General features: G+C 40.9%; 1 protein-coding gene across 3 annotated transcripts in view; it reads left to right on the top strand.

Moving 5' to 3' along the window:
- Window positions 1-22,101, top strand: part of LOC110497632 (synaptosomal-associated protein 23) — a 40,408-nt gene that overhangs the window by 4,428 nt on the left and 13,879 nt on the right. Inside the window, exons 1-2 of one of the 3 annotated variants that reach the window (XM_021573872.3) lie at window positions 13,361-13,501; window positions 21,302-21,416. In XM_021573872.3, the coding sequence (XP_021429547.1) occupies window positions 21,360-21,416 (57 nt within the window). In that variant the 5' untranslated portion in view covers window positions 13,361-13,501; window positions 21,302-21,359. Of the gene's footprint in view, window positions 1-13,360; window positions 13,502-17,068; window positions 17,306-21,301; window positions 21,417-22,101 lie in introns of those variants that run through there. The other 2 variants (XM_021573871.3, XM_090210948.1) reach the window with 2 other exon arrangements.

Below are 22,101 nucleotides of genomic sequence, written 5' to 3'. Positions count from 1 at the left end.
CTCCCACAATAAGATCGGTGAATTTTGGCCCATTCCTCCTGACAGACCTGGTGTAACTGAGTCAGGTTTGTAGGCCTCCTTGCTCGCACACGTTTTTTAGTTCTGCCCACAAATTTTCAATAAGATTGAGGTCAGGGCTTTGTGATGGCCACTCCAATACCTTGACTTTGTTGTCCTTAAGCCATTTTGCCTTAACTTTGGAAGTATGCTTGGGGTCATTGACCATTTGGAAGACCCATTTTCGACCAAGCTTTAACTTCCTGACTGATGTTTTGAGATGTTGCTTCAATATATTCACATAATTTTTCTTCCTCATGATGCCATTTATTTTGTGAAGTGCACCAGTCCCTCCTGCAGCAAACCACCCCCACAACATGACGCTGCCACCCCCGTGCTTCACAATTGGAATGGTGTTCTTCAGCTTGCAAGCCTCCCCCTTTTTCCTCTAAACATAATGATGGTAATTATGGCCAAACAGTTCTATTTTTGTTTCATCAGACTAGAGGACATTTCTCCAAAAAGTATGATCTTTGTCCCCATGTACAGTTGCAAACCGTAGTCTGTATTCTTTATGGTGGTTTTGGAGCAGTGGCTTCTTCCTTGCTGAGCGGCCTTTCAGGTTATGTCGATATAGGACTCGTTTTACGGTGGATATAGATACTTTTGTACCTGTTTCCTCCAGCATCTTCTCAAGGTCCTTTGCTGTTGTTCTGGGATTGATTTGCACTCTTCGCACCAAATATGTTCATCTCTAGGAGACAGAACGCGTCTCCTTCCTGAGCGGTATGACGGCTGCGTGGTCCCATGGTGTTTATACTTGCGTACTATTGTTTGTACAGATGAACGTGGTACCTTCAGCCGTTTGGAAATTGCTCCCAAGGATGAACCAGACTTGTGGAGGTCCACCATTTTTTTCTGAGGTCTTGGCTGGTTTCTTTTGATTTTCCCATTATGTCAAGCAAAGAGGCACTGAGTTTGAAGGTAGGCCTTGAAATACAGGAACATCTCCAATTGACTCAAATTATGTCAATTAGCCAATCAGAAGCTTTGAAAGCTATGACATAATTTCCTGGAATTTTCCAAGCTGTTTAAAGGCATAGCCAACTTAGTGTATGTAAACTTCTGACCCACTGGAATTGTGATACAGTGGGTTATAAGTGAAATAATCTGTCTGTAAACAATTGTTGTAAAAATTACTTGTGTCATGCACAAAGTAGATGTCCTAACCGACTTGCCAAAACTATAATTTGTTAACAAGAAATATGTGGTGTGGCTGAAAAATGACTTTTAATGACTCCAACCTAAGTTTATGTAAACTTCCGACTTCAACTGTATATATGTTGACATTATAGGTCATTAACCGATGACAGTCCTTCTGTAGCATTGCACTTTCAGCAAATCTCCAGCAGAGGGAGTTCCCTTTAAATGCATTTTCCCATTCACAGTGCTGGTGGTGCTCATAAAATGTATCAAAACTTCAAAAGTTGCAGAGAGCTCACTCTGACAAACCAGGAGAAATTAGGAGACAGGAGAACATTACTATTTATAACCCTTTTAGTTACATTGTACTTGTAATGTAACATTCTTTAACAACCATCTCTGTAGTCAGTGTTGTTACAATTTACCCAGGAGCAAGCAACTTAACCCATATGTAAAAATAATAATAATAATAATCCCAGACATGCCACTATGAAAATATTGTGTCATTTGTAACCCTAACATGTAATACATATTGCTGTTACCCCAAAGCCCGAACAACCACATGCCAATACCTTTATATTGATACAATCAAGTACCGATACACCCATCTCCTACCCTTAAATGCCCTATTTCTTACTTATAGCACCCGGTTCCTTTGCCAATACACCACATCCCTCTTACTTGCCTATCTCAGCCCTGTTACCCACTTCCCATAGGCCTGTATTCCTCAAGTCACCAACAGTAACCCTGTATCCAGCTATTCACTGTACACCTCAACCCTGTTATTTGCATATCTTAATCCCATGAGCTCTGACCTGTATATGCTAATCATTTCATAGATAAACTCAGAGTACAGTGGTATAACACATGTGCCCCATCCTCATTTACTTTTTTCCGACCACAAACTTGTTGCCAGAAATTATTTGAATGGGCAAAAATACGGTGAAATCGGTGAAATAAAATGATAATAAAAAATATGTAAATCTGGACCCATTACCTGTAGGAACGTTGTGTATCCCTACACCCCATTACTCATATAAACCAGATAAATCCATGGGCATACTCATATTAGACAGGTCCACCCCAGTGCTCAAGCCTTCATAAAAAAACAGATCTAAACTTCTTTACACATGCACATGCACATTTTTTGTTAACTGGTCTACTGCTATATGTCCTCCCAAATTGTCATAAAAATAGGTGTACTTCTGCATTTCAGCCCCAAAATTCATACAGCCATGGTCTACACCTGTACTTCAGCTCCAATTTATCTACCTACACAGTCTGCACCAGTGCTTGAACCCAATTAGTAATCTAATCCAGGTCTAAATGTGCTAAAGCCTGAATACCCATAAGATGTAAACCAGGACTACCACTGCACCTCAACTCCAGTAGTCCTATAAACCAGATGTACAATACTAATATAAACGAGATCTACACCTGCATATATCAGCACAAATGACGATACATGTTATGCACGTGAGTGAGGACCCAAAAGCGGTTTAACAAAAACAGAGTCCTTTAATGTCAAAACACAGGGAAGACATAGATCCTCTTCAGATGTATATAATGGCAAAATAGACAACCCGCAGAGAGGGCGACAAATGAATCATAAAGTCCTTCTGATAATCACAGAAGTGTCCCCCTTCTTAGCAGCAGAGGAGAATAGCTGGGTTAGAGTCCCCTTCTTAGCAGCAGAGGAGAATAGCTGGGTTAGCGGCGACAGACTGCTGGTCTCTCTGGGTAGGCGCGGGTCGTAGAGGACAGAGGTACCTGATCACACGTAGCATCAGATGAACAGGCAGATTCCGACAGGACAGGACAAGGGTGAAGCAAACGAGACGATAGTTTGGTTCTGGCATGAGAAACTCAAACGAGAATCTGACAAAGACAGAAGCAGGAACAGAGAGAGAAATAGAGACCTAATCAGAGGGAAAAAGGGAACAGGTGGGAAAAGGGTGAACGAGGTAGTTAGAGAAGATGAGGAACAGCTGGGGGAAGGAGAGGAAGAGAAGGTAACCTAATACGACCAGCAGAGGGAGACGGAGTGAAGAGAAAGAACAAGACATAATATGACAATACATGACAATACAAACCAGGTTTACACCTGTGGTTATGTCTCAATACTCTGATAAACTAGGTCTACCCTTGTGACTATACAGAACAACTCACATAAACCAGGTCTATGATTGTGCAAGAGAGAATAAATAAACCTATTGAAATTAAATATTTGTTATTACACTAATTCAATATACAGTCGTGGCCAAAAGTTTTGAGAATGACACAAATATTAATTTCCACAAAGTTTTCTGCTTCAGTGACTTTAGATATTTCTGTCAGACGTTACTATGGAATACTGAAGTATAATTACAAGCATTTCATAAATGCCAAAGGCTTTTATTGACAATTACAGTGGGGCAAAAAAGTATTTAGTCAGCCACCAATTGTGCAAGTTCTCCCACTTAAAAAGATGAGAGAGGCCTGTAATTTTCATCATAAGTACACTTCAACTATGAGAGACAAAATGAGAAGAAACAAAATCCAGAAAATCACATTGTAGGATTTTTAATGAATTTATTTGCAAATTATGGTGGAAAATAAGTATTTAGTCACCTACAAACAAGCAAGATTTCTGGCTCTCACAGACCTGTAACTTCTTCTTTAAGAGGCTCCTCTGTCCTCCACTCGTTACCTGTATTAATGGCACCTGTTTGAACTTGTTATCAGTATAAAAGACACCTGTCCACAACCTCAAACAGTCACACTCCAAACTCCACTATGGCCAAGACCAAAGAGATGTCAAAGGACACCAGAAACAAAATGGTAGACCTGCTCCAGGCTGGGAAGACTGAATCTGCAATAGGTAAGCAGCTTGGTTTGAAGTAATCAACTGTGGTGGCAATTATTAGGAAATGGAAGACATACAAGGCCACTGATAATCTCCCTCGATCTGGGACTCCACGCAAGATCTCACCCCGTGGGGTCAAAATGATCACAAGAATGGTGAGCAAAAATCCCAGAACCACACTGGGGGACCTAGTGAATGACCTGCAGAGAGCTGGGACCAAAGTAACAAAGCCTACCATCAGTAACACACTACGCCGCCAGGTACTCAAATCCTGCAGTGCCAGACGTGTCCCCCTGCTTAAGCCAGTACATATCCAAGCCCGTCTGAAGTTTGCTAGAGAGCATTTGGATGATCCAGAAGAAGATTGGGAGAATGTCATATGGTCAGATCAAAATATAACTTTTTGGTAAAAACTCAACTCGTTGTGTTTGGAGGACAAAGAATGCTGAGTTGCATCCAAAGAACATCATACCTACTGCGAAGCATGGGGGTGGAAACATCATGCTTTGGGGCTGTTTTTCTTCAAAGGGACCAGGACGACTGATTCGTGTCAAGGAAAGAATGAATGGGGCCATGTATCGTGAGATTTTGAGTGAAAACCTCCTTCCATCAGCAAGGGCATTGAAGATGAAACGTGGCTGGGTCTTTCAGCATGACAATGATCCCAAACACACCGCCCGGGCAACGAAGGAGTGGCTTCGTAAGAAGGATTTCAAGGTCCTGGAATGGCCTAGCCAGTCTCCAGATCTCAACCCCATAGAAAATCTTTGGAGGGAGTTAAAAGTCTGTGTTGCCCATTAACAGCCCCAAAACATCACTGCTCTAGAGGAGATCTGCATGGAGGAATGGGCCAAAATACCAGCAACAGTGTGTGAAAACCTTGTGAAGACTTACGGAAAACGTTTGACCTCTGTCATTGCCAACAAAGGGTATATAACAAAGTATTGAGATAAACTTTGGTTATTGACCAAATACTTATTTTCCACCATAATTTGCAAATAAATAAATTAAAAATCCTACAATGTGATTTTCTGGATTTTTTTTCTCATTTTGTCTGTCATAGTTGAAGTGTACCTATGATGAAAATTACAGGCCTCTCTCATCTTTTTAAGTGGGAGAACTTGCAAAATTGGTGGCTGACTAAATACTTTTTTGCCCCACTGTACATGAAGTTGATGCAAAGAGTCAATATTTCCAGTGTTGACCCTTCTTTTTTAAGACCTCTGCAATCCACGCTGGCATGCTGTCAATTAACTTCTGGGCCACATCCTGACTGATGGCAGCCCATTCTTGCATAATCAATGCTTGGAGTTTGTCAGAATTTGTGGGGTTTTGTTTGTCCACCCACCTCTTGAGGATTGACAACAAGTTCTCATTTGGGATTAAGGTCTGGGGAGATTCCTGGCCATGGACCCAAAATGTCAATGTTTTGTTCCCCGAGCCACTTAGTTATCACTTTTGCCTTATGGCAAGGTGCTCCATCATGCTGGAAAAGGCATTGTTTGTCACCAAACTGTTCCTGGATGGTTGGGAGAAGTTGCTCTCGGAGGATGTGTTGGTACCATTCTTTATTCATGGCTGTGTTCTTAGGCAAAATTGTGAGTGAGCCCACTCCCTTGCCTGAGAAGCAACTCCACACATGAATGGTCTCAGGATGCTTTACTGTTGGCATGACACAGGACTCCTGGTAGCACTCACCTTGTCTTCTCCGGACAAGCTTTTTTCCGGATACCCCAAACAATCGGAAAGGGGATTCATCAGAGAAAATGACTTTACCCCAGTCCTCAGCATTCCAATCCCTGTTTCTTTTGCAGAATATCAGTCTGTCCCTGATGTATTTCCTGGAGAAAAGTGGCTTCTTTGCTATCCTTTTTGACACCAGGCCATCCTCCAAAAGGCATCGCCTCACTGTGCGTGCAGATGCACTCACACCTGCCTGCTGCCATTCCTGAGCATGCTCTGTACTGGTGGTGCCCCGATCCCGCAACTGAATCAACTTTAGGAGACGGTCCTGGCGCTTGGGCGCCCTGAAGCCTTCTTCACAACAATAGAACCCCTCTCCTTGAAGTTTTTGATGATCCGATAAATGGTTGATTTAGGTGCAATCTTACTAGCAGCAATATCCTTGCCTGTGAAGCCCTTTCTGTACAAAGCATTGATGACGGCAAGTGTTTTCTTGCAGGTAACCATGGTTGACAGAGGAAAAACAATGATTCCAAGCACCATCCTCCTTTTGAAGCTTCCAGTCTGTTATTTCAACTCAATCAGCATGACAGAGTGATCTCCAGCCTTGTCCTCGTCAACACTCACACCTGTGGTCCTTTTGTGGAAGGGCTGAAATGCAGTGGAAATGTTTTTGGGGGATTGTCACGTCCTGACCTTAGTTCCTTTTTTATGTCTCTGTTTTAGTTTGGTCAGGGCGTGAGTTGAGGTGGGCATTTACTGTTTTTGTCCTAGGTTTTGTATTTCTGCTTTTGGCCTGGTATGGTTCCCAATCAGAGGCAGCTGTCAATCATTGTCTCTGATTGAGAACCATACTTAGGTAGCCTGTGTTCCCACTATGATTTGTGGGTAGTTTTGTGTTTTGTGTATTCACCTAACAGAACTGTTTCGTTTCTTCCATTCACTTTGTTATTTTGTTTTGTGTGTTCAGTCTAATAAATTAACATGGACACTTACCACGCTGCATATTGGTCCGATCCTTCATACTCCTCCTCAGACGACCAAGAGATTTGTTACAGGGATTCAGTTCATTTGCATGGCAAAGAGGGACTTTGCAATTAATTGCAATTCATCTGATCACTCTTCATAACATTCTGGAGTATATGCAAATTGCCATCATACAAACTGAGGCAGCAGACTTTGTGAAAATTAAGATTTGTGTCATTCTCAAAACTTTTGGCCACGACTGTACTGTATGGGTCAATACAAGGCCAATTCTCCCTAAAATGTTACTTTTTAGAGTCAAAACCATTGATTTAAACATATGTAAAGGCTAAGGGATGGATTGAAATTTACATGATGGGTACCTGGAGGAAAATGGGGGAAGGTCATGCTTTTTCAATTTCAGTCAAGGGGAGTGTTAAGTATTTTTTTAATCTAGTCCAGGGGAGGGTCATGTAATTTGTAATGGATGAAATGTAAATATTTATCAGTGTTTAAGAATGTGTTGCTTATTAGGCTATATAACTGTTAAGTTCAAATCAAGACTCGCATTGAGGGGGTATGAGAGGGTAAGCCATAAGCCTACTTTTTATTAAAGAAATTGGCAAAAAGCACAGGCCTTATTAGTTTAACATTTTGAAGAACATTAAACAGATCAGATTATATAATGTGATCTATAACAGCACTTTGGTCCGTGATGATTTATGCTAGAAACAAAAGACTCGGGGAAGACTCCAAAGTAATATGGGGGATATCATTGTTTTATTTCATTGACATTCAGAGGCTGAGCTACAACCTTCTTCAGCCGAGGAGACTGGAAAAATTGACTTTGCTTGGGAAGTAACCAAATTCTGTCACTATCAATTGATTAAGCCTTTCACTTTCTGTACAACAGAAGATGTTTAAACCCAGCCAGCTTTTAAGGGTGACCTTCTCTCATTGGGTTAAGCCACGGAAGAATAGTAGCCAGCAGGTAAAGCTTATATTTTTCTGCGTCAGTAGGCCTACTCTGTCTGTGGTGGAAAGATAGGCCTAACTTTTGTTTGAAAGCACCATGCTCAGATTCCTAATGAAGTCTCAGGTTGAATTATTTGCGAAACAAGACACACTGATTTGGCAGTAAATAAATATGATACGATGAACACATAGGCCTATCTCTCTGTCCATTCTTATCCTGTAATTTTGGTAATATTTGTGGTATTAAAAAAGATTCTGCTAATATGTAAAATGATGTAGAGTTGCATGAAATGTTTAAAAGGCTATTTTTTTTAACCTGGCCTGCAAACACGATGAGAGATTCATGCAGTGCTTTTACTATAAAGATCTATCCACCCCTAATCTTGTCCACGGTGGTCTGCGAACCCACAACCTTCTAGCCTGCAGCCCTACGCACTATCAAAATTCCTGCTTTACCATGTAATGTTTTCAAGACGAAGAAGAGGTTATGAAACTGTACTACTAAGGCTCTGGTCTTTTCAATAAGTGAGGGTAAACGGTAGACATGTTCTCTGCTATCCACTTTATGTTTAAAGTATTATTGTGGGTATAGGGGAGGGTCACTTGTTTTTTTCAAGTGTTCAGGGAGGGTTTAGGTCAAATGTATTTTGCTAAGGAAGGCCAACCATTTTTATTTTAAGGGGGTCCGATTTTCTCTGTGTAATCCTTATTATAAATAACGTTCACTCCCTATTGGATAAGGGCAAAATCCTCTGTAAGATCATCATGATCGAGTATATTCATAACCCAACTCAACTTCAATCTAATGAAAAAAGAATAAATCTCCTATGATTAAATATACACTGAGTGTACAAAACATTAGGAACACCTAGTCTTTCCATGACAGACTAACCAGGTGAATCCAGGTGAAAGCTACAGTATGATCCCTTATTGATGTAACCTATTAAATTCACTTCAATCAGCGTAGCTAAATGGGAGGAGACAGGTTTAACAAGGATTTTTAAACCTTAAGACAATTGAGACATGGATTGTGTATGTGTGTCATTCAGAGGAAGAATGGGCAAGACAAAGATTGTGCCTTTGTACAGGGTATGGTAGTAGGTGCCATACGCACCAGTTTGAGTGTGTCAAGAACTGCAACGGTGCTGGGTTTTTTCCTGTGTGTATCAAGAATGGTCTGCCACCCAAAAGACATCCAGCCAACTTGACACAACTGTGGGAAGCATTGGAGTCAACATGGGCCAGCATCCCTGTGGAATGCTTTCGACATGGAGTCCATGCCCCTACAAATTGAGGCCATCCTGATGCCAAAAGGGGGGGGGGGGGGTGTTGCAACTCAATATTAGGAAGGTGTTCCTAATGTTTTGTACACTCAGTGAATATAAAAAGTTAGAGCCACTGTATTTTCCCATAAGTCATAAATGTGACTGCTAAGGAATTTTCATATACAGTCTAGTGGCGACGCGTCATTCAAAATTAGCTAATAAAGTCGCTTACAAACATGGTCTCTTTCTTGAGTCAGGCAGCTCCAAAATGCAGATGTTTCAGCCTAGCTCAGTGGAGGGGCAGCCGGCGGAATATACAGAGCGTAGGCGTTGGTAATATTCTCTAGTTGCGCCGTGATTGGCTCGGTGTTCTGTCACTCTCCAGAGATGTTAGATCGGGTTGATGATCCAGGCTCTGGCTGGTCCACTAAAGGACATTCAGAGACTTATCCTGAAGACGGGTGTACTTCTGGAGGATTCTCCCATCTCCACAGAGGAACTATAGAGCTCCATCAGGTTCTTGGTCACCTCCCTGACCAAGGCCCTTCTCCCCAGATTGCTCAGTTTGTCCGGGTGGCCAGCTCTAGGAAGAGTCTTGGTGGTTCCAAACATCTTCCATTTTAAGAAGGATAGAGGCCACTGTGTTCTTGGGGACCTTCAGTGCTGCAGAAATATTTTGGCACCCTTCCCCAGATCTGTGCCTATACACAATCCTGTTGGAGCTCTACTGACAATTCCTTCGACCTCATGGCTTGGTTTTTGGTCTGACATGCACTGTCAACTGTGAGACCATATATAGACAGGTGTGTGCCAAATCATGTCCAATTGGTTGAATTTACCACAGTTTGACTCCAATCAAGTTGTAGAAACATCTCAAGGATGATCAATGGAAACAGGATGCACCTTAGCTCAATTTTCGAGTCTCATAGCAAAGGGTCTGAATACTTATGTAAATAAGTTATTTTTGTTTTTTTATTTTAATATATTGGCTAAAATTCTAAATTCCTATAATCGCTTTGCCATTATGGGGCATTGTGTGTTGATGAGAAGAATTTTGTTTTTTAAATCCAATATAGAAGAAGGCCGTAACAAAAGGTGTAAAAAGTCAAGGGGTCTGAATGAATACTTTCCGAATGCACTGTATATACAAAAGTATGTGGACAACCCTTCAAATTAGTGGATTTGGCTATTTCAGCCACACCCATTGCTGACAGGTGTATAAAATCAAGCACAGCCATGCAGTCTCCATACACAAACATTGGCAGTAGAATGGCCCATACATTCTAGAATGGCCCATACATCACAGGATGCCACCTTTCCAACAAGTACTTTCGTCAAATTTATATCATGCTAGAGCTGCCCCGGACAACTGTAAGTGCTGTTATTGTAAAGTGGAAACTTCTAGGAGCAACAACAGCTCAGCCGGGAAGTGGTAGGCCACACAAGGTCACAGAACGGGGCCGCTGAGTGCTAAAGCGCATAGAGCGTAAAGATCGTCTGTCTTCGGTTGCAACACACACTACTGAGTTCCAAACTGCAATGGCAGCACAATAACTGTTCGTCTGGAGCTTCATGAAATGGGTTTCCATGGCTGAGCAGCCGCACACAAGCCTAAGATCACCATGCGAGTGGTGTAAAGCTCGACACCATTGGACTCTGGAGCAGTGGAAATGCGTTCACTGGAGTGATGAATCAGGCTTCACCCAGCGACACAAAACTCCCAAACAAGTGAAATGCCTTTTAGGGTCGCTTTGAGGAATATAACACTGTGTCTCGTTTTTCATGGTCTGAGAGTTCTTTAGGTGCCTTTTGGCAGACTCCAAGTGGTCTGTCATGTGCCTTTTACCATCTGGCCACTCTCCTATAAAGGCCTGATTGGTGGAGTGCTGCAGAGATGGGTGTCCTTCCACCACAGAGGGACTCTAGAGCTCTGTCAGAGTGAGCATCAGGTTCTTGGTCTGCTCCCTGACCAAGGCCCTTTTCCCCCGATTTCTCATTTTGGCCTTTCCAAATCATGTCCAATCAATTGAATTTACCACAGTTTGAATCCAATCAAGTTGTAGAAACTTCTCAAGGATGATCATGAAAACAGGATGCACCTTAGCTCACTTTCGAGTCTAATAGCAAAGGGTCTGAATACTTGTGTAAATAAGTTATTTCTGTTTTTAATTTTTCTACATTTGCAAAACATTCTAAAAACCTGTTTTAGAATAAGGCTGTAACGTAACAACATGTGGAAAAAGGATAAGGGGTCTGAATACTTTCCAAATGCACTGTACAATCACAAAGCCACCGGGATTATGCATTACCAGGACGTGACTCAGAGCATGAGCTGACCAGCTAGCAAGTGTCTTCATTGACATTTCCAACCTCTCCCTGCCCCAGTCTGTAATACCTACATGTTTCAAGCAGACCACTATAGCCCCTGTGCCCAAAAATGCCAAGGTACATGCTTAGTTCCTTCCTCCACTCCCTGTTCACCCACGACTGCGTGGCTATGCACGACTCCAACACCATCATTGTTTGCCGACGACATGATGGTGGTAGGCCATGAGAAAGACAAAGGAGCTAATTGTAGACTACAGGAAGAGGGCAGAGCAAACCCCATTCACATCGACTGGACTTTGGTGGAGAAGGTTGAGAGCTTTAAGTTCCTTGGTGTCCACATCACTAGGAACTATCATGGTCCAAACAAACCAACACCGCGTTGAAGAGGGCATGACAACGCCTCTTCCCCCTCAGGAGGCTGAAAATATTTGGCATGGGTTCTCAGATCCTCAAAAAGATCTACAGCTGCACCATCAAGAGCCTCATGTACCCACTGGACTCTAACCCCACACTCACACATACTACACTGACACTCCAACACACACACTGATACACACACATTCCTTAACACTCTTCACACATGCTGCTGCTACTCTCATTGTTGGTTAATGGTAAGTAAGCATTTCACAGTAAGATCAACACCTGTTGTATTCGGCACATGGGACAAATAAAATTTGATGTGATGTAGATGTTTTATTGAGAGAGCGCTGCAGGCAGAGCAGGGGTCTGGGTGAGTGATAGGAGATAAGCACCAGCACGCGTGCATTTCATGACATGCTGTGTGAAAAAAAATGGCCTAGTTTTCAGTGTTCGTGCTACCCGGGTTCCTTGGGACGTCCACCCAAAAAATAGATATGTTTTCTTGTCACATACTCCAGATAGTACCGTTTTACGAAGCATGTTACAAATACAATTTGACTTGATGAGCTTGGCACCTTAAACATTGTAATGGGTGCTGGACAAAAGCTCTCATGGGATTACATCCTAACTTGATGTTGGTGGGTAAAGACTCTGCACCAAGAGACAGTGGGTGTTTCTCAATATGCATAATACCGTGCTCCACACTCTAATTCTCCGAGTACGTTCTTGTGAGGACGAGAGTGTGGAGAACGCATAAAACATTACATTTGAGATTACATCACTCTGCCTAGCTACTGTATTACCTCACGCTGCACCTCCCCATTCACTGAACCTTCTTCCAGCTAGGACAATGGCAACAAAAGAGACTAAATAAGATATACACAAAGCAAATATTTTACTTCATAATTATCAGCTAGCTGTATGTGAATTGAAATAATCTAGCTAGAAAGCTAGTTAAACAGGAAAAAATGACCTAAGACGAATGTTACGCAAGGTAGATGCAACCAATTATTTGTGGCTATCTAGCTACCTAACAGCAGTAGCTAGCCAGTTCACCTTATTGAATTACTATGGGCTTGCGATCTACACACACTACAGCGGGTATAGTAGGCAGGTTAACATGCCAAAATGAACACGGTATGTATTTATTAACATATCAAGATAAAATATTGTAATCAGGCTACATATGAGATGTGAATGGGCAACATTTCATTCTGAAGTCAGTTTATTTTTCTCTCGCTTCAGCTCAAATAGTGGCCATCATTGATTTCAATAAATTGTTCTTGTTTTTTTACATGGTTGCATCATAGTTTTGTGCATACTTTCTGTTGAAGCTTGCATACTTTTATTTCCCTTTTGACCTACTTTTTTTATGACATGATAGACAATCTGGGGAATCAAGTGTCAAACAAACATGAAGATGGCTAGAGGCAATCAAGATGGCGTGTCCTCGACAAAGGAGGTGGGGACGTTACTGCAGCAACCAAGGGGGGGAGCCACACGAGGCAATCACACTGTTATTGGAGACAAACACCAACCCGTTCCTGCTTGGTAGGCCTTCATCAGCCCTGCTTTTAGCAGGGGGAGACTGAAATATAAAAATCATAAATATAAAATATGTTTGGTATATAATCCACTTGTCATTGTAATAAAATATCAGAACAGTAGCTACAGATACCACTGTAAACAGTAGGGTACACAAACTTAGCTGTTAAGGTGTGATCCAACGCATGCGCAAATCGCCTTCCGCCACTTGTGGAATCATATGACAGGACATGCGCACCATCGACTCTCAGTCCATATCAATGAATTTCATAAATTGCAAAGATCACATACGGATAACCTGAAGAAGGAGATTTTTTCCTACTTGGGAAGCGTAGCAGTAAGTAGCTTTCATCCAGAAGACAACCCATTGTCATTATGTGTTCATCCATCAAATTATCTACAGTCGGGGAGTTTTACGCGACTTGTCTGTGTTTTGTGAGAGGAACTAGCAAGCCTAGCTGGCTTCCACTGCTAGCGGATCTAACAATTACTAGTAGTATGCTGTGTTGGGCTAGCACAACATACTCAATTACAGGAAGACGTGAATGCTTTTAGTGTGTCGGGACGAAGTTTAGAGCATTAAAAGTTACTTGGAAAAACTGACACCAACCAGATTCCTGTTGGAACGTTACACAAATTATACCCACCCAGCGAAGTTAGCAAAATAAAGTTGGTGACAGTTTTTCCAAGTAACTTTTAATAAGTACAAGGTTGCCAACAAACAACGCATACAAAGTAGCAACGCATACGAACCTAGCTAACTAGCTGCCGAATAGGCATCAACTCACCACGTAGTTTATTCTTAATGTTTGTCCATAGGCTACCAGAGTGAGAACAGACATTTATCGGAATAAACGCGATGAGTGAAAAACGGAATGAAATAGCCCACTCCCTACCCTGTATCTTATTCTGCCGCTATACAACTTTGTATGCGTTGTTTGTTACCAACCTTGTTATTTACAACGTTTTTGGAACAGATTCCTGTTGGAAGGTTCCACAAATAATACCCACCCAACTTCGCTAGCTAGATCACTTTTGCTGGAATACCTAACAACTCCTTTGGTGGTTGGGTGTCTGTTTGCGATCACCTTGTTACAGTACAGCTGGCCTAACTGTACTTGTCAGCTGATGACCAAGCACGTCCAGCTAGTTACACTGTAACTGTAGCTAACCCCAATGAACTCATACATGAATATCAGCACAGACACTGCAGTGGAATCACCCACATTGCTACAAGTTTGCAGATAAATGATTAACAGGTGTCATGATCATGAGGTTGTGTTTGCAATAGGGGTCGACTGATTATGATTTTTCAACTTCGATACTGATTATTGGAGGACCAAAAAAAGTTTATTACAACAATACTGAATGAACACTAATTTTAACTCCGTATAATACATTATTAAAATCAATTTAGTCACAAATAATGAAACCTGTTCAATTTGCTTAAAATAATGCAAAAACACAGTGTTGGAGAAGGAAGTAAAAGTGCAACATTTGCCATGTAAAAAAAAAAAAAAAAGCTAACGTTTAAGTTCCTTGCTCAGAACATGAGAACATATGAAAGCTGGTGGTTCCTTTTAACATGAGTCTTCAATATTCCAAGTTAAGTTTTAGGTTGTAGTTGTTTATAGGACTATTTCTCTCTCTACCATTTGTATTTCATATTCCTTTGAGTATTGGATGTTCTTATAGGCACTATAGTATTGCCAGCCTAATCTCGGGAGTTAATAGGCTTGAAGTCATAAACAGCGCTGTGCTTCAAGCATTGAGAAGAGCTGTTTGGATTAATGCTTACGAGCCTGCTGTTGCCTACCACCGCTCAGTCAGACTGCTCTATCAAATCATAGACTTAATTATAATAAACACACAGAAATACGAGCCTTTGGTCAGTAATATGGTCAAATCCGGAAACTATTGTTTCGAAAACAAAACGTTTTAGTCTTTCAGTGAAAATACAGAACCGTTCCATATTTTATCTAACGGGTGGTAACCCTAAATCTAAATATTGCTGTTACATTGCACAACCATCAATGTTATGTCATAATTATGTTAAATTCTGGCAAATGAATTAGTCTTTGTTAGGAAGAAATGGTATTCACACAGTTCGCAACGAGCCAAGCGGCCCAAACTCCTGCACATACCCATATCACCCGTTTGTCGAAGTAGGCTGTGATTCGATAATAAATTAACAGGCACCAAATTGATTATATGCATCGCAGGACAAGCTAGTTAAAAGAGTAATAGCGTCAACCATGTGTAGTTAGTTTTTTTTATACGTTAAGTTTAATGCTAGCTAGCAACTTACCTTGGCTCCTTGCTGCACTCACGTAACAGGTGGTCAGCCTGCCACGCAGTCTTCTCGTGGATTGCAATGTAATCAACCATAATCGGCGTCCAAAAATGCAGATTATCGATTATGAAAACTTGAAGTCGGCCCTAATTAATCGGCCATGCCGATTTTTAATCGCTCAACCTGTATTGCCATCAAATGATATGTTGACCAATGGATACCTACTGAATGTAATGTTTTAGCTAAGTGGATTGATAGTTATATGTACTTGTTGACAAAATTAGCTATTTCTGATTTATTGGCATAATTACCAACTATAACTTTTACCTGTAAAGACTTGTACATTTGTTCTGATCTGGGATATGAAACCCACAGCTAAATAATTATACTCAGCAAAAATATAAACACAACCATTCTACTGAGTTCATATAAGTAAATCAGTCAATTTTTAAGTAAATTAGGCCCTAATCTATGGATTTCATATGACTGGACAGGGGTGAAGCCATGGGTGGGCCTTGAAGGGCATGGGCCCACCCACTGGGGAGCCAGGCCCAGCCAATCAGATGGCACAATTTTATTTTCTTTCATTTACAGATATCCCGGGGCACAATTCAACAGTCAGACATAATTTACAAACAAAGCATTTTTGTTTAGTGAGTCTGCCAGATCAGAGGCAGTAAGGATGACCAGTGATGTTCTCTTTAAGTGTGTGAATTTGACAATTTTCCTGTCCTGCTAAGCATTCAAAATGTAACAAGTACTTTTGTGTGTCAGGGAAAATGTAAGGATTAAAAAGTACATTATATTCTTTAGGAATGTAGTGGTGTAAATGTTGTCAAAAATATAAATAGTAAACTACAGATATCCCAAAAAACTACTTAAGTTGTACTTTAAAGTAGTTTTACTTAAGTACTTTACACCACTGCTTTATTACAGACACAAATACTCCTCAGCCCGTCTAGATAATCTCACAGGTGATGAAGCTGGAGGTCCTGGGCTGGGGTGGTTACACGTGGTCTGCGGTTGTGAGGCTGGTTGGACGCACTGCCAAATTATCTAAACCGATGTTGGGGAGGTGGCTTATGGTAGAGAAATTAACATTAAATTCTCTGACAACAGTTCTGGTGGGCATTACTGCAGTCAGCATCCCAATTGTGCGCTCCTTCAAAACTTGAGACATCTGTGGCATTGTTGTGACAAAACTGCACATTTTAAAGTGGTCTTTTATTGACCTCGGAACAATGTACCTGTGTAATGATCATGCTGTTTAATCAGCTTCTTGATTTGCCACACCTGTCAGGTTAATGGATTATTTTAGCAAAGGGGAAATAATTACTAACAGATGTAAACAAATGTGTGCACAACATTTTAGAGAAATAAGCTTTTTGTGCATAAGGAACATTTCTGGGATTTAATTTCAGCTCATGAAACATGGGACCAACACTTTACATTTTTATATTTTTGTCCAGTGTATTAGGCATTATAAGAAGGTGGTGAGAAATTGATAAACTTTTCTGTTCTGGTCATTTTTACCTATCTTGTACTAGACATCTCAAATCACTTGGCAGACAAATGCATGGACAGGTAGTGCCATATGCTACCTCTGTGTGTAGCCATTGTCATACTGTCTATTGCCATAAGACATTGTCAGCATGAACAACCTCAGTATGAAAGAAAAGAACGGAACGGAGGGATGTCATGTTGTAGTTGTTGAAACCTAACCTGGAGGAACTGGTTTGAGTAGAAGAGCAGGAAATGTGTGTCGTGGAGGCATGTATGGATCAGCAGGCTAGGTAAAACACTACAGTAGTTGGGCTGTATGGAGTGGAACGGTGGAAAGATGAATAGGTATGTACAGTAGATTATTTAATTGCAGTTAATCCTCATTGTTGTCATAATCATAAATGTGTGTGTGTGGTGTATTGCTGCTGGGTGTAGTGTGACAATGTATTTTTATGGTGTGAAATTGAGGACCATTTGGTGGATCATAGGGTGATGTAGCAATAGCCTATGTGTTAGGCTTACCATAAAGAATGAGCAGCAGGTTATTGTTGAAAAATAATTTGATCTCTGAGAAATTAAGGGAATTGATTGCACCTAAATTGGCCATTTTAATTTATAGGATTCAAATAATATTAAATAATTTCCGTGTCTAACATCCTATTTGGACAACTTTTTTTCTAACAATGGGTAAGACATGAGGAATCAAAAGTGGTTAGGTCATTCTACACTTCATATCCAAATAATCTGTAAGTAACATTGTTGAGTTTACACAATACATTTCTAGATAATTTTAGGATGATTTGGACATGAATTGTGATGATGCTAATATAGGTACCATTGACACACATGCTGAAAAATTACCATTTGAAACAGTGGCCAGGTATACAACCAACGCATGGGTCATACCAGAAGGGTATCCTATGGGTATACTACTCAGGGTTTTCTAAAGCTAACCAGCTTCAGTTAGCTTTACATTCCAGCTCACACTTCATCCGCACTACGACGGTGGATATTGATTGTCCACCTGCCTCTAAATCTAGCAGGTTAGAGAGGGGGAAAAAATAGGATTGACCTAAACATACAGTGGGGTCTGAAATCGACACCCATGATAAAGATCAAAAAGTGACTAAAATACTGAGATGTATTGTTTGCTCAGACAAATGGGGAGATTATATTAATTTGTGCTAATGGAATTGCTCAAAGAAAGATTTTGTTTCAGAAGAAAAGTGTACTTACTATGCCTGTGATATGTGATTGTCCAAACTAGCTATCTTAAGATGAATGCACTAAGTTAACTGTAAGTCGATCTGGATAAGAGCATCTGCTAAATGACTCAAATGTAACTGCGTGTGCATGTCGCACATCGAATGGTAAACTCTTCATTGATACAACAATGAAACGTCAATGCATGGGTGAGTCAGTGCCACATTTTTAATTTGTGCCGAAATCAAAATGAAGAAAGTTACCTTGCAAATTTAGCAGGTTATAGTGTGAAATAGGCTTTTAGAAGTGCTGTCTTTTAATTTATTACTAATCCTTAAAGGGATACTTCAGTATTTTGCCAATGAGGCCCTTAATGAACTCGTGGATAACATGTTCATGTCTCTGTGTCCAGTATGAAGGAAGTTAGAGGTAGTTTCACAAGCCAATGGTATCTGGCATCTTAAAATAATAATCACCTAATAGCAGGAACACCACCATCTAGTGGTCAGAACCTTGTAATATTAGGATGTAGAATGGGACATAAACCCAACAATTTAAATGACTAATTTCTCAGAACGGGGGGAGAGGACATCACCAAATTCACTGAGAACACGTTACATAGGATGAAGAAACAATACTTTGAGACGCAGCTACACACTACTTGTCAAACAGAAAACTGATATTATATACTCATTGTCAATTTGAGTGCAATTAATTAGGTTTATTTCACAGATATTATATTTTAACAAAATAATGTTGCAGGAATGCTAATCTTGATTAGATGATTTCAGAAAAATCTGAGACGGTGGGTGTCAATCCTCTTTCTTGTGCTTTTTGAAGTGGAACGACCCAGCACTCCGAAGAGTGAGACATTTCCTGTCTGAAATGTGCTGATGTGTTCTTAAGTTTGAGATGGTATCTTTACAGAAATATAGCCTCTCGTTTTTATAATCCAACTTGAAATTTAGAAGTTCAGCATTTAGGCCAACAATATTTAGGGAAAGGCTAAAGTGTGAAATAGGCTTTAAAAGTGCTGTCTTATTTTATTACTACTAATTAAAGTAATACTTTGGTTTGTTCTGAAATCATTTCTGTTCAGTTTTCTCAATTCAAAGACTCAATCATGGACATTCTTACTGACAGTTGTGGCTGCTTTGTGTGATGTGCTGTTGTCTGTGCCCAATAATGTTTGTGCCATGTTTTGTGTTGAAACCATGATGTTATGATGTTTGGCTACTATGCTGTGTTGTCTTAGGTCTCTCTTTATGTAGTGTTGTCTCTTGTTGTGATGTGTGTATTGTCCTATATATATATTGTATGTATTTTTAATTTGTTCTTAACTGACTTGCCTAGTTAAATAAAAGTACGCAGTTAGGCATGTGAAAAGTCAACTGAACATCACTAACAGTCAGCCAACCATCCCCTTTCCCTGTTTTTGTAGTGTGTGTGTGTGGGGAAGTTATAGTTCAGGGGTTATTGCAAAAACAGGAAATAGTTACTCTAAGCAGGTCCAAAGGAAAAGGGGGGAGCAGGAGAGGCAGAGCGAGCACAGGGGACATGTGTCCTGAGAAATTAGTTTTCAGGTTGTATACTTGTCAGCAGAGCCCTAGATACTGAACTTCTACTAGACCCTCGATAGGCCTACATCTAGGGCTAGGCTATGCCTGCTGGTCCAAACTGTCAGTACCCCTCTGGTACCAAAACATCTTAATTGCAACGGTCTTCCATCAAAGAGCTGGTCAGCATTTCACACATGAACCTTGAACAGAACATACACTACATAACTAAAAGTATGTGGAGACCTGCTTGTTGAACATCTCATTCCACATTCAGGTGTTCGATTGGAGCTGAGATTAGGGCTGTGTGCAGGCCAGTCAAGTTCTTCCCCACCGATCTCGACAAACCGTTTCTGTATGGACCTTGCTTTGTGCACGGGGGCATTGTCATGCTGAAACAGGAAGGGGCCTTTCGCAAACTATTGCCTCAATGTTGGATGCACAGAATTGACAGATGATTTTTACGCGCTTTTCAGCACTTGCCGGTCCCGTTCTGTGAGCTTGTGTGGGCCTACCACTTTCCGGCTGAGCCGTTGTTATGCCTAGAAGTTTCCACTTCACAGTAACAGCACTTACAGTTGACTGGGGCAGCTCTAGCAGGGCAGAAATTTGACGAACTGACTTATTGGAAAGGCGGCATCCTATGACAGTGCCACGTCAAGTCACTGAGCTCTTCGGTAAGACCATTCTACTGCCAATGTTTGTCTATGGTGATTGCACGGCGGTGTGCTCGATTTTTATATACCTGTCAGCAACGGGTGTGGCTGAAATGGCCAAATCCACTCATTTGAAGGGGTGTCCACACTATATATACACACTCACAATTATATCTTCTGCTGCTTTTCTCAAATGCAGTCCACAGGAATAGTGTTGTGATGTCATGTGAGCCATTAAACACTCTGGCTCCGTTCCAATATCTATGCTAGTTTAGATATTGGAACACACTGGCACTAAAACATGTGACTGAAACCGTCTCTCTCTGTCATAACCCAGTGGAGAATCCAGTGCAGCTTGTCAACCCCGAGTGTGACATCCAGTGCTAATGTGTTCCTGACTGTGGCTGCCACGTTACAATGGTGCCAAACGCATGATCCTCATTTCCCTATCAAGCGCTCCTTATCACCAGCCTCCTCATTGTCAGCATGCTTTCTGCTTAACAACACCAGGCCCTAATGTCACTGACAAGGAACCCGCCTGCTGCTGTTTCTTTTTCCACATTCCAACATTGGGCTGGCAGGAAAATAATCTCATTTGTTTAATGTTTTGCATAATTTCCCTTTATGTAGGCCTAAGTCAAACAACCTTCTTTTTTTTTATGTAGTTCCATAGTATGCCATTTCTGTCCTCAAACTTAAATGGTACCTTTTTCAGACAACTTTAAAATGTATATCTGTGATCCTGATACATGACTTATGACCCCTCGCTCTCCCTCTCCACTCCTTGTCCTTTCCCACACTCCTTCCATCCCTCTCTCTCTCTCCCTCTCCACTCCCTGTCCTTTCCCACACTCCTTCCATCCCTCTCTCCCTCTCCACTCCCTGTCCTTTCCCACACTCCTTCCATCCCTCTCTCTCTCTCCCAGGCCTCAGAGTGTAGAGCTTGGTGTGTCAGGAGGAACCTCCAACTTTGACAGCAGCAAAATGGCAGACATGTCAGTGGAAGAGATCACCATGAGGGCCAACCAAGTGACCGATGAGGTACAGCTGCCACCCGTATCCATGGGGACACCATAGGAATGCTGGGGGAATGGGGGTAGTAGGTGTTTACAATTAGCATACATTTTCCACTTCAATTTAACTAGGCTACTTAAAAAAAAAAAATAAAAAAAAAAATATTGACCTTAGTAGGGAATCGACTAAATGTATTACATTAATTAATTTGTCCCAAGTTTATCATAAGACATGAACAGAATGCGTCCATGATTCATATTTCCTTCAGCCTTCTGAAGAGGCAACGGGAATGTCCTTGTCTGTGTGTGTGGTGTGCGCGGCTACCACTTTGTGTATCTGTTAGCGATGATGCTAATGAAAATGGTAGTGCTGAGCGATTTAGTGCTTTTTGAGGTAAGTTCGATTATTAAAAACTAATGACGGTTTTCAATTTTGGTTTCTATTATTTTTACATGAATTGCACTATGTATTATGTGGGTTGAATTCTGAAAAACAGAATAAAATAAGTTAATAAAAGTCCCATAATGGTAGTGACTGCCCATTACTGTTCATCACTTATTAACCATCATTTATTCACATTACTTTAATAGAATATTTGTGTAAATGATTTGTTTAATTTTACATTATTTTATTCCAAGGCATCATCTCATCTCTATAGAGCTGCTGTCTGACATAATCACAATTTCAGTAGTTCAAAAGGAAATATGGCATA

The sequence above is a fragment of the Oncorhynchus mykiss genome, chromosome 19 (assembly GCF_057628025.1).
Source record: "Oncorhynchus mykiss isolate SJ-2025 chromosome 19, ASM5762802v1, whole genome shotgun sequence".
Classification (NCBI taxonomy): Eukaryota; Metazoa; Chordata; class Actinopteri; order Salmoniformes; family Salmonidae; genus Oncorhynchus; species Oncorhynchus mykiss.
Note: the sequence above shows the minus strand (reverse complement) of the source record. Positions and strands in the feature narration are given on the sequence as shown.